Here is an 18926-nt window from a genome sequence, read left to right on the forward strand (position 1 = left end):
ACTAATGACATGGCAATTTTACATAACATCTTCTTCTTTTATTATTTTCTTTCTAAATTCCCAATTCAAGACCCCCAACCGTCCCCCACCACCTACGGCCACCGGAGCCACTGGAACAACAAAACCCAGTGACAAATCACATGTTCCATGACCACGAACTTACATCAAATTTATAAGGCCGTAACCCATACTAAGGCCCCTGTACTATACGACTTTTGTTCAGCAGGTCCTTATCTCAAAAATGTTATCTGCTCAGTCCCTGTACTAGCATTTTCGCGACTTTAATGCCCTTTTTTGGACGGAAGGGAGAGAGTGTATCTCACTCTCCGTTAATTAACAGAATAATATGATATGGCATTCCTTCCTCCACATGGAAATCTACGTGGCATAAATTTAAAAGTTTATCTCATATAAAATCAGAACTTAACAAAAAATTTGTAATATAAAATAATTTTGATGGCAAAATCATAATTTTGCCATCATCTTCTTCCTCCATCTGTTTAACCAGTACTGCCGATTTCTTTTCTTCCTTCCTACTATATTGTTTCCGATGGACAATTCAAATACGATACGATTGTCACTCGCTGCGCAACTCTTTTTTAATTCATATCTGCCACCACCACCGCCATCTTCTTAACCTTTTCAAGACCGTAAACCTCCACTGGCCTCAAAGCAATCTTCTGCCCGTTGTGACCTCCAGTGACATACACCGTGGACGATCTGAAAAGGGAGACAGACAGCGAAATATGAACGCAAGACATACATTGACGCTTCATCTCCACTTTCCAAAAACTGCAGATCCAAGAATTGGGCATTTGGTGTTGCTGCTGCCGCACGATCGTCTCTTCATTCTCATATACAGTGGTGATGGATAATCCTCCGAAAATTAAGGATGGTGATGCTCATAATGGCTGGGTCAGTTGTTTGAGATTTTAAAGAAAAAGAATAACATTTCGAATAACAAATCAAATAAAAAAATTAACAGATCTAACACATAATTAATAAATAAAAACAACAAATTGACATTATCAGAGTAGTACGAGAGTGCATGATCATTGATGAACCGGAGATAGCTGCCATTAAAGAGATGGATTCAAAGGGAAAATTGGTGAAAGAAAAAGAGGGTATGGAATTTAAGTTAGATGAAATGAAATAAATAGATGGCAAAAATGGAGTGAGTGAAAGTTAGAAAGCTGTGGGTCAAAATATGAAGTTTTAGTAACTGTGTGTTTGAGGTGAATAGTGGCTGGGCAAAATTGGATGAGCGCGGAGAAGACGAAGTGAACAAAGGAAAGGAGAAAATTACTTAAAAGTCCTTTAATTTTATGTGTATTTTATTCTTGTTTATAGGGATCAAAAGTTAAAAAAAACCACGACAATTTATTATTTACACTCTCCCATAACGAAAGTGAGACACACTCTCTTCATTCCGTCCAGATAAGGGCATTAAAATTGCGAAAATGCTACTAAAAGGACTGGGGAAATAACATTTTCGAGATAAGGGCTTCTTGAACAAAAGTCGTATAGTACAGGGGCCTTAGTATGAGTTCGGCCAATTTATAACAAACTGCAAATTAAATTGAAATTAGGATCTTGATTTGAGAGTAATTGTGCAATAGATGTTGATTCCACAATGGTACTTCAAATCAATCTAGTTTTGACGGTTCGGTCTGCTGCCTCCGACCATCATTCTTGTTCTTCGCTTTCTGTTGCATCTGCCTCCGACCGTTGCTTTCCGCCGCCTTTACCATTGTTCGCTCTCCGCAGACTCTGCCTCCGACGATCGCAGTATGGGTTACTTCACTGCTATTCCATTTGTCCTTTAAAATTCTTCTTTCGTCCATTTTTTATTTCATTATCTCTTCTCATTTTCTGTTTTGAAGCTTAAACTCCTCCGGATTTGTTTGTTTCCAGTTCTTATTTTGCAAATGTTTGAATAGGCTCGAGGTAATTGAACCATTTTCGCGTCTAATAATTGTTTTGATTTGTAATTTAAAAGATTAAGTTTTGAACTTTACATAATTTAAAGTTGTGAAAGATAAGTATGGTCCTATGTTATACCCCTAGATAAGGAAGAAGACGAAGTTAAAGAACAAGAAGAAGAATGGAAGTGGAGGTGAAATCAAAGAGAAGATGAGTTGGAATCAAAACCAAATGGGGCCCACTTATTTAACATGTCAAACAAAAAGAGGGATTATTTAAATGACGTGGATTATGAAAACAGTAATTTAACTCCGTTAATTAACGGAAAGAGAGAGTGTACTACACTTTTCAACTTTAGACCATAAAAGGGCCTTAAAATAAGGATTATGACAAGTACAGGGATCCAAACGTGACAAACTTTGGGTCATGGGCCTCTCGAACAAAACAGATAAAGTACGGGGGCCTCCGCGTGGGTTTTGCCTTAACTAAAGAGCTGATGCATCAGCCAATACAAATTGGAGAATTTCTGGTGGGACATTTCCCATCCAGACTTGATTAGGAACAGCATTTCTAATAGCCATCTTGGCTAGAAAATGTGCAGCCATGTTCTTATTCCTGCTAACATACATGACTTCACTACAAATAGAATCATTAAGCATTTGCTGACAATCAAGAACTAAAAGAGACTTATCCACAATTATTGTTGGCTGCTGATTATAAAGGTTAGAATTATTAATTACCATAAAACCTCTCATTAAATGATGAATTGGTAAAGGGCTATTAAGTAAAAGTGCCTATCCCCCTTCCCCTTCCATGCTTTTATATATGGAAAAAAGAAAACAACTCACCATCATAATAAATTTGGAAACTGGACTGAAAATTCATTAATTTCCACGGACCAAAGAAAAAACGCAAATCCTTCTTAATGATTTACAGTTCCCAAATTACATATTCATGTATATATATAGATTATATATATAGATTATATATATATATATATATATATATATATATATATGTTCCACCACTAGCTCCGGTTCCGTTTTCATATATTTACTTGATTATTATGTTCATATGTTCTTCTTCTTCTTATGACATATATTCAATTATTCATCTAGTTCTCAGTTCTTTTCAATCACCACGGGACGGTCGTTATTGCCAGTGGTTCCCGTTGTGAACCATGTAGGATTGGCTAGGGTTTCCATAATAACCGTAATTATGAGGATATCTTTTTCACGGGATATGCTACCGGCTTTGAAATTTGATGATAATATCTCGGAGTCGAAGCTGACGAAGATGAAGTTGTGGAGCTAGTCGTAGCTGCATAGCTATTTGATGATGAGGATGAGGATGAGGATGATGAGGAAGAGGTTGAAGATGGAGGAGATAGTTTTTTACGCACGGAAAGAAAAACTCTGTAGTTGTGGCAGCGCTACTATGTTCTGGAGGCGGCGCCAGTTCTTTTGGTGGCGTCACTTCGTCGTTTTCTGGCAGTTTTGTTGTTTCAGTTGGTTTTTTCATCATTTCGATTCGGTTTTCATGCAAAATACACTCAAAACGCCTAAAATTGAATAGGAAAAATACATTTACATGCATAACAATTTATATACAGTTGATAAACATCCTAAATTAGATAAAGAATGTGTTTTCATGGCAATCAGAACAAGAATATGTTCATGTCAACAAATGCGTAAAAAATCCTAACATGCATTTTTGGATATCGAAACTGAATGAAATCTGGAATTTAATTACATAGCACATTAAAATTAGCCTAAAACATGTTTCTAATTGATTTTGCATAATATCATGCCGAGAGTGTAAAAAACAACAATTTTAGATATTAGCCCATAAACTTTTAAAATATTGCAATTAGTCCAATTTTTAAAATTAGACTACAATTTCTTTGGATTTTTATAGATTATTTACGGCTAATTATGTTCTAGTGCCTAAATTCGCTGATGTGCAGTGATCACGCCTGCTTCAATTCAAACAAACGGATCGATAGCTCGTCACGCGGACGAATTTCATGAAAATCGTCATTGGACGCTTCAGTCAGTGTCACTCTTTACCTGTCTGAAAAATAGTTGTCTAGTGTCTACAATTATTTTCGCTTTCAAATATTTATAATTATTCTTCATACTTTCACAAGGAACAATCACTCTATCTATTATTAAACATTAAATAATTATTCTACAAAATTTAATAGTTATTTTTATTTGTAAAATGTTATTTATAATTTAATAATAATTAAAGTTCAAAAATCCAAGTAAAACAGGTTGGGCCGGTCTAACCATAAATTTATCGTGAAACCGGTCAAAAGCATTGGTTCCGAGTGAGACCGAGTTGTCGTCCGCATACGCCCATATGAATGTATTACTTTCTCAATTAATGTCGCCAACTCTAGTTCGTCTTGAAAATAAATTTATTGCCAATACGAACTTCAGATTTCTCATATAATGGAGTGGGAACACACCGATGAGGTTTATGTGTGCCAATATTTTAGTTAATCTTTTTATTAATTATCTGACAAATATAATCAGTAAAAATTACCTGAAAATGATTTTCAGTTTATATAGTACTTTTTTTTAATTATTTAATGAAAAAAATTATTATTTGTCTTTAAAGAAAACTAAAGAGTTTGGCTTCAAAATTCAAGAGTTTAAATTTCCTTTGCGTGTGATATATGAAATGTATGTTTCTAAAGGCCCAATTTTATATGCAAGCAGAACTGCACATTGAAAAGCATGATTGGGCCTGTTTGGTTCAGGTGTTTCCTGTAGCTAGTGCCTGTTAGCTGTTGGCTGGTAGCTGATAGACTATGAGTGTTTGGTGAAATTCAATTAGCTGTAGCTGTTTATATATAAAATGACCATGAAGGGCATAATTTTTATTTTTATTTATTAAATTAAGAATATTACATTATATATTATTTTATAAAAATATTAATAATTTTTTTTTATAAGAAACAATACGTAGTTGAAATTTATTTAGATATTTTTTTAATAAATTTATAATAAATTTTTCAAAAAATTATTAAATTATAGGTGTTTTAATATAAATAAAATAATTTTATATAATTTATAAATGATTAGAGTATTTAAAAAATAATTTAAATAATTTTATATATTAAACAAATGATATATTCTAGTAGGGGTAATTGTGTTTAAATAATTAAAAATATTGAAACAGCTATCAGCTGTTGGTAAAAAGTTCCAAAATGAAGCTTTTCAAACAATAGCTGTTGGAGTTTTAAAAAGCTCCAAAAATTCTAAAGAAAATTCTCATCAAATATTTTGATGGAGATTTTTAAAAAGTAAAAACTAAAACTCTACCAAAAAGTTGAATCAAACGCCCCAAATAGGGATGGTAAACTGAAAAGATGATTGCTAGAATCATTTGGGAGTAGAAAAACAATACGATATAAAATAAAAAGTTATCTGTAAAAAATTGATAGTTCGTGTATTTATATGCCAAAATTAAAAGTTTGTGTCAAATACCAAAAACACGCGAAAGTTGGTGATTTTTTGTGCATTTAAGCCTTGTTAAAATAACAAAATAATATAATTTTAAAATATATTTTTAGAGTAAGAGATAGAGTTTGTGGTTAGAGAAAAATTTATTTAAACTTACAGATAGAATTTGTTGTTGGAGGAATACTTACTCTATCTCTAAAAAATAGAGTTCCAATTTTAGAGTTTCTCGAAGATAGCCTAAGATTATGGATTTAATTTCTTCTACAAATGTTTCTTTCTCTTCAATTATAAAAGTAAAATCACTCAAGGTTCTTAAATGCGTTTCTTATTCATAAAAGTTCTTATACCTCTATTTTCATTCTTAAAATACTTTCTATGTTTTTTTTTCCAAGTATCTAAGGTGAGGCGAGTAGCGGCGGCTGTCCCCCTGACCAAGGGAAATCGCTAGGAGTTCATCTCTGCCGTCAGTTAAAGCTTTATTAAAATAATCATTGTAAACTAAATAATTTATTCTAATGACCTGGATTTCTAATGCACATTCAGGCTGATCTTGATCTGTTAAGTTTAATTTTTGGGTATTTATTGCAAATTTAATCTTTAGAATAATATGTTATAACTACAGCTACAATTTTGCTTATTATTTCAAGTAGTTATGTAAAACGCCCTTAATAGAAAAAACAAATTTAAAATACATATGTAAAAATCATGTTTATCACATACTTTTATTAATATATTTTTTTATTAATGTTAATATCCCACTAACCATTTTTGGGCATTTAATTCTTATCTACTCAAAAATTATTATTTAATTTTAAAATATATTAAAAAGAGTCATCAAACTAAAAATTCACCTGGCATTTTTATGTTTTTGAATTTCGCTTGTGATTCTCATATTTTTTCAGTATAAATGTTACATTTTTATTAAAAAAAATAGGAACGACCGCAGTCCACACTAGTCCAATCCACTCGCCAAGAAAGCTCCCAAAAATGACCCTCATATTTATCAAAGTTTAAATTCACATGGCATTGTTTTAGTATAAATGTTACATTTTTACTGAAAAAAGTAGAAAAAACCGCAGTCCAGACTAGTCCAATCTACCCACTAAGAAGCTCCCAAAATTTCAAATCAACTCCGTACTCTAATCTAATCAACAATGGCGAGGAAAAATAAACTTGATAGCTACTCCGACAAGAAGAAGGCCGCTCCCAGAGCTCTGTCAAAGAACTGCAAGCTCCCTCCTCGAACCAATGCTTCCGGTGAAAAGAAGGCGTCCAAGAGGAAGAACTTCGCCGGAAAATCGCCACACTAAATAACCACACAATTTTCTCAAAATCAAAATCAAAATCAAGCTGGAAAAAAAATGGCTAGAAAGAATAAGCCCGACAGTTATAGGTTCTTGTAATTTTAACTCGCTAGATTTCATCTTGATTTTAAATCATAATTTTAACTCGCTAGATTTCTTCTTGATTTTGATTCATAATTTTAACTCGCTAGATTTCTTCTTGATTTTGAATCATAATTTTAACTCGCTAGATTTTTTTTATTGGTTAATTTTGAATCTTTTCTTGTATTTTTAACTCTTTTGTTACCTGATTTCATTTTAATTTTTTCTATTCTGAATCGTTCTTTACCTCTTACTTGCCTTCGATTTCCTATTAATGATTTTGAATCCTTTCTCATAATTTTAACTCGCTAGATTTCCTTTCAATCTGTTGATTCTGAATCGTTCTTTATAATTTTTACCTATTAATTACTTTTTATTTCTTTTTAATTTTGTTTATTTTGGATTGTTCCTAACTCGCTTCTTACTCGTCAGTGGGAAAAAGGCCGCCGGAAGAGTCTTAAAGAAGGTCAAGACTCTACCCACACTTCCTGAACGGACCACCGCTGATGGTGGGAAGAAGGCAGCAAAAAGAAAAGTCCAGACCAGTAAAAGTAGAGGTTGGAAGATGATCTCCTGCATTTCTATAGATCTTGAAAGATGGATATCGTATTTTATTTTCTGCCACGGTGGGCGAGTAGCGGTGGACGCCCCACCTAATAAAGGGAGTAAAATTAAACTTCAGCCTAACTGCTAAATCTCCAATATATCTAGAAAAAATATCCAATATATTCAAACTCATTCGCTAAAAACTCGATACTCATTGATAATGACGAGGAAAAACAAGTCGGATAGCTATTCCGAGAAGAAAAAGGTTGCCATGAAAACTCCTAAGAAGAACGGAAAGTCGCTTGCTTGCACCAATGCCTTTCGGGAGAAGAAGTCGCTGTAGAGAAAGACAGTTATGATGGTTAAAACAGAAGAAGCACGAAAGGAGGATCATCATGACTAGAAAGACTGAGGTAAAATCTACATTTCCAAATCTAACGAGATCCATAATTATTTGATCTAGTCAACCCGTTATATAGATCATTTTGAATTTTAATTTGTAGGACACAGGATATCATCATGTCTTAAGTTTAGATGCAACATTGATTTTTACAATGAGATTTAGCTACAACTGCCATTTGTGAAAAAAAAAAGATTGGGACAAATTTGTATTACCTTAGCATTAGTATTAGGACTAATTCTCCCAAACAATCACTTGAATATATATATATATATATTAAAATGCACAGAAAACATTTAATAAATGATTTAAAAGAACATATAAAATCTAGCAATTTCATTTTTAATTTAAATCTTGAAACACCCAAACAAACAATAATATATTGTTTAAAATCAATTTCATATGAATATTAAATTTTCTCATAGACAAAAAAAGAAAAGCATTCACATGGAATGTGATATCCACGAGTTTGTCTTCCAACCAGATTTAGATATGTATAAACATAAACTAATTGCAACTAACTAGTTCTAGTTTTCAATAGTCTCCTCTAAAACCTCGCTTTTTCCATTTTTCTTATTTGGATTCCTCTTATGAGCCATCAGAGTTTCCTTCTCATACTTCGCTCTCTTTACTGTTTTATTTTTCACCGTTAGAATTAGTGCGATCCATATTTTTTTTGATTTGGCAGCAGCCTTGGGTACTATACCAGCCGCCTTCTTGTTGTTGTTGTATTAAAACTAAAAATCTGAAACAGATTAAATAAATAAGTAATTTGAAACTCTTACTCGTAAGAATCACATTTATTCTTTCTTTTTCAAATAAACAAGGTGGGGCAAGTTGCGGCGACCGTCCCCCCTAATTAAGGAAAGTCCATGAGGGACGGTTCTTCCGACTGTTGCCGCCTAAACCATGGAAGATTGCTTTAAAGAGTTGAAGTTACAACAATTTGTGAAGAGAGTAACAGGAAGAAGATTATGTTTAATTATGTGCAATTTTTGCTCTTTAGCTCGTCAATGTCGATATGTTAGGGTTTGGATTATTGAGTTTTTTAAACACTTAATCAAAATTTTAATTTCTTAAAAATACTTTATTTATAAATGATTTAAAAATATCATAGAAAACATTAAAAATAATTTTAAAACAATTGGAATCTAACAATTTCATTTTTTGATTTAAATCTTGAAACACTTATTAGGAGTAGAATACTCCTAATATTTGAGTCATTTCCGTATCACTTTATTATGATTTATTGCAAAAATATAGGTGTTTGTGTGCCTTATTGCATGTTTGAGCGTTTTAGATATTAATGGAGCGATTCTAAAAACGTAAATTAATTGCAATAAATTAGTAGAAATAAAACATAATATTCAGGTAAAAACCTAAATTAACTTAATTAATTACTAGTTCTTGTTTTCATTAGTCTACTCATAATCTTTGTTTCTTATTTTTTATTCTTCTTATGATTTTTCGGAACTGATTTCTCATAATGTATCTTTAATTGTAAAAAAAAATCTTTATATATGAGGGGAGAGATACCCGATTTGATTAAATGTTATTAAAATTTCTAATGTTTAAAAATTAAATAAATAATAAATATTGCATAAATTAATCGGTTAGTTGGACAGCGTGTATAGTGGTTAGAGAAAATTGTATTTTCTAATCCATTCACAAAACTAATTAATCTTGACTTTAAAGTCAATCAAAATATTTTATAAAGTAAATTCACCTTAATCAATGAATTATAGTTTAAATGATATAAACATCTAGCAGAAAATTTTTAAAATCGGGAATTTAATTTTTGTTATAAACACTATCTCTTCTAATTATATATATAGAAAAACACTCTAAAGTATAAACAAGCAAAGTAGGTTTCAGAATGTACACAGGCTATTTTTTTTATTTTCTTCAACTATTCATTCTTTTAGGAAAAATTCATCCTAAGGCCCCTATACTTTACCATTTTAATTTAGTAAGTCTCTATCCCAAAATTTGTCACTGATGAGTTTTTTACTTTCATTATTGACATGTTCAGGTCCTTACGTGGATGGAAATGGAAAGTGTATCTCGCTCTCCGTTAATTAACAGAAAAAAATAACGTGGCATTAATTTTGAGGACTTGTTTTACACAAAATCACACTTTAAACAAAAAGTGAAAAATAAAATAAATTTGATGGCAAAATTATTATTTTGCCATCATCTTCTTCCCTCACCATGTCTTTTTCAATTCAAAAAAATTTGACGTTTGCAGCACACTGCCATTTGTAACCAAATCTCATTACTATACTAAACACCAACAGCTCCTCCCTCTCTCTATCCATTTCTCTCACTAAACTCAAAAATGCAGAGGCTATCTCTAGGCTCCCCACACTCCGACGGACTCCTCCAGCTCAACAAAGACGACGACCACCACAAATCAACCACACTTCCTCCTCCTTGCCGCTTCTCCGTTTCCTCCTCCTCCACGTCACCGCCGTTATCTTTTTCTCCGCCTAAACCTGAAAAACTCGTTCACTTCATACCTCTCCTCATTCTCCTCTGCTTCTTCCTTCTTTATCTCGTCTCTCACACTCAATCAGGTACAACATTATGTAGTTGAAAGAAAAAAAATCAACAGAGACGAAAAAAATCGACAAAGAAGGAAGAAAAAATTATACTTGACAATTAAGGAAAAAAATTAAGCACCCAACTCTGGGAATGCTGAAATTCTGTTAATTGACAATGTATCATAACCAATTTTAGGGATCCTTGCAATTTCAAAGTTCAATTTGACTCATAAATTCTAGCATTAGATCCTATAACATTATGTTTATTACTAAATTACAAAGCAGAAAAAGTAAAAGAGAAAAAACAAAATATCTGCTGTTATAAATCAGAAATTGACCCTCCAAATGATTAACTAATGAAAATAGTAGTTTATTTGCTTTATATTTCTTACTTAACACCTGAAATAATCATGTGAACCATTATAATAATGAAGCTGAAATGGATTAAGAAAATGAATAAGCAGAGGAAACATACAAATTCCTGGACGAGAACATCTGATTTTAGAGAAGTGGAGAAGAAAAGAAAAAAGTCCATTTAAGGTCCTTTTATTTTATATGTAGTAGTAGGATTCAAAGTTAAAAAAATCAGACAAATGTTTTCTATTCTCACGTAACGGTGAGTGAAACGCATTTTCCATTTTCCATCTACGTAAGGGTCTGAACATGTCAATAATGAAAATAAATGGATCCGTCAATGATGAATTTTAGAATAAGGGCTTATTAAGTCAAAATGGTAAAATAGAAAAGGCTTAGGGTGGATTTTGCCTTTTTTTTTTTAAAAAAATGCACATTAAATAGATGGCACATGGAGGTGGGGCAAGATAACCTTAATTTCCTTTATCGTTATCTTCCAGATAATAGCAATCATCATCTCCCTTTCATAATGTTTTCATTTGAATTTTTAATTAATTCAGTCGTCTGAGTCTCATATCTCACCAAAACTTTGGAAAGCAAAAGGAGATTCTTTTTGAATGCTAAGTGAGTGAAAACCCTTCTTTTAAACCATAAATTATCATAATCTCTATTCTTTTGAATGAAATTAAATCAAGCCAATTATTTTATTTCCTTAATCAAATTAATTAAAATGTTTAATTATAAAATCAAATCAATTGGATTCGTAAGTTAATTTTGATAAAAATATTAAATAATAATTCAAAAATAGATAAAAATCAACCGTAACTAAACTAAAATATTTTGAATCGAACTAAATCAACTAAAAAATTATTTAAATTTATAAAAAGATAGATTGGTTAATTTGGTTAACTCGTGTGATTTAATTTTTGCTGACCACCAACTTCATATTTCATTTTCAGTTCCTTAATGGATTTTATTCGTATTCAAATTGAACTTTAGTCATTATTTAATGTTATGATATTAATATGGTAGTGGTGGTATGTATATTGTCATTAGGGCCACTGCCCACTGCTCTTAATTTCCAATATGCCTGTGTCCATAGTTATCCCACAGTCAATTAAATGGCCTATGGCTATGGACTATGGTCCCGGCAAATGTTTCCAATTTCGTAGCTATCACTCCATAATAATATGTTCTTCATCAAACAAATAAATATATTGGTTTGGGTACGTGTATGTGCTGCCATCCTAGCAACTCGGATCGATGATATCTGGTCAAAATGGCTCACCAATTCTGCTTCCATTGACCCCATATAAGCTCACTGTCATAGCCAGAAAAAATAGAATGAACATGGAATGTAATATCATCATCATGCTTCTATATTACTATTAAACATCAACTCATAATAAATGAACCAAAAAAACTCATAAATCAGCTTGCATTTCATTAGATATTGTCGCTTAATAGACTTAATAAAAGAACTATAGTTCAAATAGTACGTGTACTGCGCAAATTTCTATCAAGATCGTGAGATTAATTTTTCTATAAGCGCCAAATATCATTTCTCGCTAATGATAAAAATTTAAAACTAATAAAATTATGAGCTATAACACATCACAAAATAATATAGTAGTACTATATGTTGTCATATTACATACTTCAACTTTAAAATAAGATACCAACAAAAAACAAACAATAAGAATAAAACATTGAATGTCCAAATTCAACTCAGAATTAAAAAAAGAATAGTTCTGTGTTTTGATATTGTACGGAAATTTATCGAGTTTTTTGATGTTTCTTTATGAAAGGGAAATAATTTTAAAATTTGTAAACTTTAAATTTATAACGTGTTCTTGTGAAAAATATAACGTTGCTGTTTTCTGTTTTAAATTTAGTTCGTTTCAGCATTTTCATTTTCGTACACCATTATAACTAATAATTCGAGTTCGAGATCGAGTCTAGAAACAACCAAGCATGCATGATTTTGAGAAGATTGTAACAATAATAAGATCAAAATTGGCGCCACAAAATTGAAGGGCAGTTATAACAATGTAATGATTCAAGGAAAGAAACGGAGTATACCTAACGAATGAACTTTCCAGAAGAAGAACCGCCAACTCAAACCTAACTTCAATAATTCCCATGTCGTTTCATGTCCTTTAGCATGTGCTATTCCACCATCTTCTATCTTTATCCACCACAAACTAATTCAATAATTTTTACGTCGTTTGCTGGCCAGTGCTTATACCGTTAAATTATAACTCGTCGATATCATCTTCCATCTTTATCCACAACATACCAATTTCGTAGTTAACCTGCAAATTCACAAAAATTAGGCCAAAAAACAATAAAATACAAATTGAAAGAAGACAATGAAGCAAAAGAAAACAAAGAAGGATGAGATCAAAAAAGATAAGGCATGGGAAACAAGAATTGGATCATTACAATAATAAAAATGAGTGGGTGGATTTTGCATGACATAAGCCATCACATTAAAGAAGGAGAAGAGGAGGAACACGCGCCGCCGGCACGCAACTGCGAATTCATGGAGTTTTTTTTTGCCAATAATAACAGGGTATGATCTATGGAACTGGAACATGGAGCTGGAAATGGAAATGGAAAAAAGAAAACAACTCACCATCAAAATAAATTTGGAAACTGGACTGAAAATTCATTAATTTCCACGGACCAAAGAAAAAACGCAAATCCTTCTTAATGATTTACAGTCCCCAAATTACATATTCATGTATATATATATAGATTATATATATATGATCCAGTTCCGCCACTAGCTCCGGTTCCGTTTTTCATATATTTTCTTGATTATTATGTTCAGATATTCTTCTTCTTCTTATGACATATATTCATCCAGTTCTCAGTTTTTTTTCAATCACCACTCGTTATTGCCAATGGTTCCCGTTGTGAACCATGTAGGATATTGGCTAGGGTTTCCATAATAACCGTAATTATGAGGATGATGAATCTTTTTCACGGGATAAGCTACCGCCTTTGAAATCTGATGGTAATATCTCGGAGTCGAAGCTGAAGAAGATGAAGCTGTGGAGCCATTCGTAGCTGCATAGCTATTTGAAGATGATGATGAGGATGCAGAGGATGATGAGGAGGAAGAGGTTGAAGATGGAGGAGATAGTTTTTTAGGCAGGGAAAGAAAAACTCTGATTTTTTGATTGGCAGCTCGGTTATATTCCTCCATTAAATTAACTAGGTCTTCATCGGAGGTAATCGATACAAGAGCATCAAGATCCTCTGTAGGTAATTGACACCGTAGTAGATTCACTCTCGTTCCACATAATTCTCCAAGCTTCAACAAAAGTTCTGTATGAATATATATAATCCGCAATCAAATTACTGATACAAATCTCGTAAATACGGATTAAATCAAATAATTTGAAGTATGTATGACTTACCAGAGAAGGAAATGGACCGGTCAACAGCAAGAACGCGAGTTTCACCACCGTGATAACGAAGTTTTCCGTCTGGAAAACGAGGAATAATCTTGCCGCCGTAACTACATAGGAACTTTATCGTTGTGGTGGCGGCGGAGGAGGACGGTGGTTTATGGTGGTGGAGATGGAGGCTAGTGGTGGTGTCAAGAGAAGGTCCTACCATGCTTCTAAAAGTGAGATTAGAGAAGAAGAAGAAGTGAAGAGTGCTTTAGAAGATGCTTTGCCTCTTCAAGCCTAGGCATGGTGTTTTTCAAGCGTTATTTATAGAGTTTTTTTTTTGGTTTACAGAGTGAAAATAAATTAATAATTAAAATTTTAATTTGCTGAAATTGAAATTGAGAGTGTGGGGCCAGTCGACGTGAGTTAAGATTCCGTTACGGGCCCCACTATTTTCAAGGTAAAAAGCAAAAGGTTGATGACTAGATACGGAGTCAAACACAGGTGTGAAGTTGGGAAAAATATTTGCTGTTAAAAATTACTACTAGTAAAAACTAACGGTGGTAAAAGTTTAAATTGTTTTAGTACGGTAAGTCAAGATTTCAGTAGCCCTTTTATCGTAACAAATAGTACTTTCAAAGGGGACTCGGTTATTTGGCCATAAGCTCTTCTAAATAAATTTTTAAAATCATAAAAGAGTAGATTCTAGAATTTAGTTATAAAGATTCATAGGCGATAAAATATTTACGTAATTATTTTAAATTTGTTTGATGAACATTTAAAATGAAATTTTATTATTTTAAAATAAATAAATAAACATAATGTGTTTTGTTTCAATTCTCTTTATAAATTCTATAATACAATATATTTTTAATATGACTTGATTTCAAGCATAAAATTTTATACTATAAACTAAACAAAATGTATTAAATTTTTAATTTTTTTGATGAACCAAGTTATCTTAAATTTTGAAAACATCTTAGATATACAAACTTTTTAATTTTACTCTAAGTACATTTTTTTATTTGTATTTTATCTATAAATATTAAATAATATAAATTTATTTTAATTTTTAATTTTTCTATATATGTTAGAAAAGAGGAAAATATACATTACAGAAAAAGGCTATTTAAAAAAATCACGGTTTTCATGTTTGCAGCAATTTTAGTACAATTTGTAAAATTAGGGACAATAAAATTCAATTTTTTATTTTCTAGCATTTTCAACCATCAACAGTGACGGAGATAGGGGGAGGCATGGGAGTGTCACGACCCCCTCTAAAATTTTATAATTATTAAAATTAGCACCAATTTTTTTTATTTTTTACAATTTAACTCTCCCTAATTTTTAATGTTGTCTACTTCACATATTACATATTGCAATTTGACCCTCGCTATGTTGAAATACTGGCTTCGTCACTGACCATCAATGTATCTTTTTTTCACTAAACGATACAGTTTGACGGTTGTAATGGTTCAAAACATTAGATGATGATTTCAAACTATAAAATGCTAAAACAATATTACAGTTCTTTATGTAAAATTGTAAAAGTTGTGTTTTAATCATTACGAACGTAAAAGCTATTTTTTAAATTACAAAAACTGACTATTCTACTCTAGAAATATCATACATTTTTTTACTACATGAAAAAAATATTGTTCATTTCCTTTCAATTAGATCAAACGTTAGAATTGCATTTTATATTTTAATCTTTCGTAGTATCTGGCTGTATTTGATTTATAGTAAATAATTTAAAAACAATAAATATTTGGCAAAAGTTAATTCTTCATAGAACAAAAACTTGCTCAAGTTCAACTATATATGCCAAAGATACCTTGCTTCTGGTCCAATATAATCAAAAATCTAACCTAACTCATTAAGTCTTTCATTTTCGTTAAGAAATCAATTTAGCATATAATGTTGTTACATATTTCTTTAACTTTTCTTCCTAGTTATTCCTTTCATATGTTTCTTTGGTTTCACATTTATTTTCTTGAAAATTTTAAAAGTTTTGATTTTCTAAAATGTGTCTTAACTTTTTATTATTGTTGGAGATTTTAATTGAATATTAATAATTCATAGACTAAAAATTAATTCTACATTAAACTAAATAATAATTTGTTTAAGAAATTTAAAATACTTTAAAGTTGGTTTCACTTTAATTAATTTTGGTTATTTTTACTCTTGGTTTTCCTTTGTCAGCATGTGAATGTGAAAATAAAAGGCATGTGAATAATGTCGGTCATTCATCAGGTAGGAAAATCCTTTTTAGAACAATATTGCTTAAGTAGTAATTGGTACTTCAATCGGTAAATAATAAACAATAAATATATAAATTAATTTTATAATTTATAGTTATAGTAAATTAATTTTATAATTTATCTCTTCAATTTGAAAGCTTATTCCCTCTTAATTAACAATTTATTCTTTTGAACTTATAAATTAATTTATAAAATTAGAGTTAATTGACCATAACCACTTATATTGAATGATCAATCAATTTTCGATTAAAAATTCTTTTATTATTTTTCAAAAGCAAAATCCAATTTTAACTTATAGATAAATTAATTTCATTGCTCATTATAAATTTTACCTAATATTTTTTGTACATATAAAAACATATTTTGTTTTAAGCAATTGCTGAGGATTTTTCTAATATTGATATTGATTTATTTGATTTATATTTTTTTATTAATTTGATTTGCACATGAAAACATGAAAAAAAATCTCTTATTTTTAAAAATTCATAATCATCTTTTCCACTTAATCACTATTAAAAATATCTCAATTTTTGTCTTTTATTTGCATCCAACTTTTTAAAATATCCAACCTTTTAAAGTCAATTTTAACCTGACTTTGATATTTATAATTTTTTTTTGAAAAAAAGTTCAATAGCATTAAAACAAGATATTTTTAAAATTTTTCAAATTTTGTCCAAATTTTGCGGTGTTTGCATATATATATCTGAATTTAATTTATTTTTTTAATTAATTTAACGGTTTCAATCTCAGTTGAATATCTATATAAACTCTTTAGTTGGAAAATTTTTATTTTTTTGGAATTGTAAATTATGACTCTAAATTCAAAAAAAGGATATTCGATTTTGCGATTATAATTTCAAATTTCCTAATGCTCGATGGTTAGAGAAAAAAAAAACTAAAAATGAATAGAAAACACAAACAAATATTGTAATAAAACGAAAGATTGACATAATTTAATTGATTGAAAAATTTGAATACAACTGTCGAAAATTTTAAAATTCAAATAAATTTACAAACTAAAAATTAAACAAATTTTAAAAGAAATCATACCTTAAGAATCCTAACTCTTTTATCTATTTTTGAATTGCGAACATATTTTTTAAATTTTAGCCTAATTTTGGTACGCATATCTTTATTAAAAATAATTAAGCCATAAATAAAAAAAACCTTTTATTTTTAATAAATATTTTAATTGATTTTAATTGAAATAATTTATAAGATGAAAAAATATATTTTAAAAATTATAAAATAAATGAAAATTATGTTTTTAGATTGTATGAACCATACTTTTCTTTAACATCAACTTTTTAAACGGACTTTACCGACATTGATCCACATTCACCCAACTTCGTCACTATTTCCTTGTCGCTAAAGGATTAAACCGTAAATTGGTCCAGCCCTTTAGGCCCACATTTTGTAGTCATCATCAAGCCATGGGTCTGGTGAAGCTAGCTTTGTTTTGCAAGGAGGAGAGGACTAATTATAACAGGTGTCAGGATATGTGATATTAATAAATTTATATTAAATTCATACTGTTAATTAATTTTTAATATCTTCTTCACACTCTGCCATCCTATTAGGATTACATGCCAAATATGTGGTCCATTTTGTATGGAGAAAAGTAATGTAATATCTTTTGAGATTACCAACAACTTGTAGTACTAGATTTTCGAGTTTATATGAATAAAACAAGGTTCATCATTAAAAAAAAATCTCATTTTTTTTAATTGGAGTTAAAATTGGTCAAATCAAAATACTAGTGAAAAAATTTATTCAAACAAAAAATGAAATATATTAATTAATACTCATTTGATGGCTAAAAAAATCCTTTTAGATGACTGTATTTGCAAAAATCATTGTTTATTTTTAAATTGGCTTATTCGGTATTATTGAATAGTCATTTACTTTTATATCAAATTTTACTTCTATCAACAGATTAGCTTATGACAAAAAATTTAGTTATACATATTTTTGTAAATTAAAATTTTTAAATTAAAGTCGGTTCAATTTTATATTTCATCTGACTTATAGTTTTCATTTTAGAACTTTTTTAAAATACTAAAGAATTATTAACATGACTGTAAACATACTTGATCTTTTTTTAAAGTAAAAAATTTGGTATGAAATTTTTTCCAGAGCTGCGAAACTAACAACTCTATTAGAAAGTAGAATAATTAATTTAAACTGAAAATTACAAAATTAACTAAAATTAACAGTTGTAAAAGTTTAAAATATTAACAATAATATCGAATATATGATATATTTTTGGTTATTACAATTAATATTTTTTGGATAATTGGAGAAGGATAGCGCTTATGGGAGAAATTGAACCCACGACCTAGCGGTTTGTTGCTCGGTATTTATACATTTTGAGCTATAACTCGTTTGTAATAAACTTATTTTTAATTAGTAAAACTGATTGAAGTTTTTTTTAGAGGATTGAAGCTGTTATGCTTGATTCTAGTGTTTAGTTGCCATCAAATATTATTTAAAAGACCTAATCATTTAAAAATATTTTTTTTATTTTTTTTATGATCTCATCTTTTAAAATCTCCAATCATAATTTTTTTTTAATTTTTTTTAATTATAATCATTTGTCCAAATTAAAATGATATAATTAAAATATGATATATATAT

General features: G+C 30.1%; 1 protein-coding gene and 1 long non-coding RNA gene across 2 annotated transcripts; both read right to left on the bottom strand.

The window, feature by feature from the left end:
• Positions 1-9805: 9805 nt before the first annotated feature.
• Positions 9806-13243, bottom strand: LOC130014784 (uncharacterized). The gene is made up of 3 exons (XR_008789481.1): positions 13070-13243; positions 12707-12939; positions 9806-11945 (listed from the first exon to the last, which is right to left on the bottom strand). It is a non-coding gene; the product is annotated as an uncharacterized LOC130014784 (long non-coding RNA).
• A 27-nt stretch (positions 13244-13270) lies between these two features.
• Positions 13271-14343, bottom strand: LOC126654647 (uncharacterized). Its single transcript, XM_050348581.2, has 2 exons — positions 14053-14343; positions 13271-13960 (listed from the first exon to the last, which is right to left on the bottom strand). The coding sequence occupies exons 1-2, from the start codon at positions 14252-14254 to the stop codon at positions 13515-13517; spliced, it is 648 nt and encodes a 215-aa protein (XP_050204538.1). The 5' UTR covers positions 14255-14343; the 3' UTR covers positions 13271-13514.
• Between the last annotated feature and the right edge of the window lie 4583 nt (positions 14344-18926).

This window comes from Mercurialis annua, linkage group LG7, assembly GCF_937616625.2.
Source record: "Mercurialis annua linkage group LG7, ddMerAnnu1.2, whole genome shotgun sequence".
Lineage (NCBI taxonomy): Eukaryota > Viridiplantae > Streptophyta > Magnoliopsida > Malpighiales > Euphorbiaceae > Mercurialis > Mercurialis annua.

Coding starts and splice junctions, on each gene's coding strand:
- LOC126654647 (XM_050348581.2), bottom strand. CDS start 14,254: ATGGTAGGACCTTCTCTTGACACCACCACTAGCCTCCATCTCCACCAC. Junction 13,961..14,052: donor CCGGTCCATTTCCTTCTCTG/GTAAGTCATACA, acceptor ATATTCATACAG/AACTTTTGTTGAAGCTTGGA.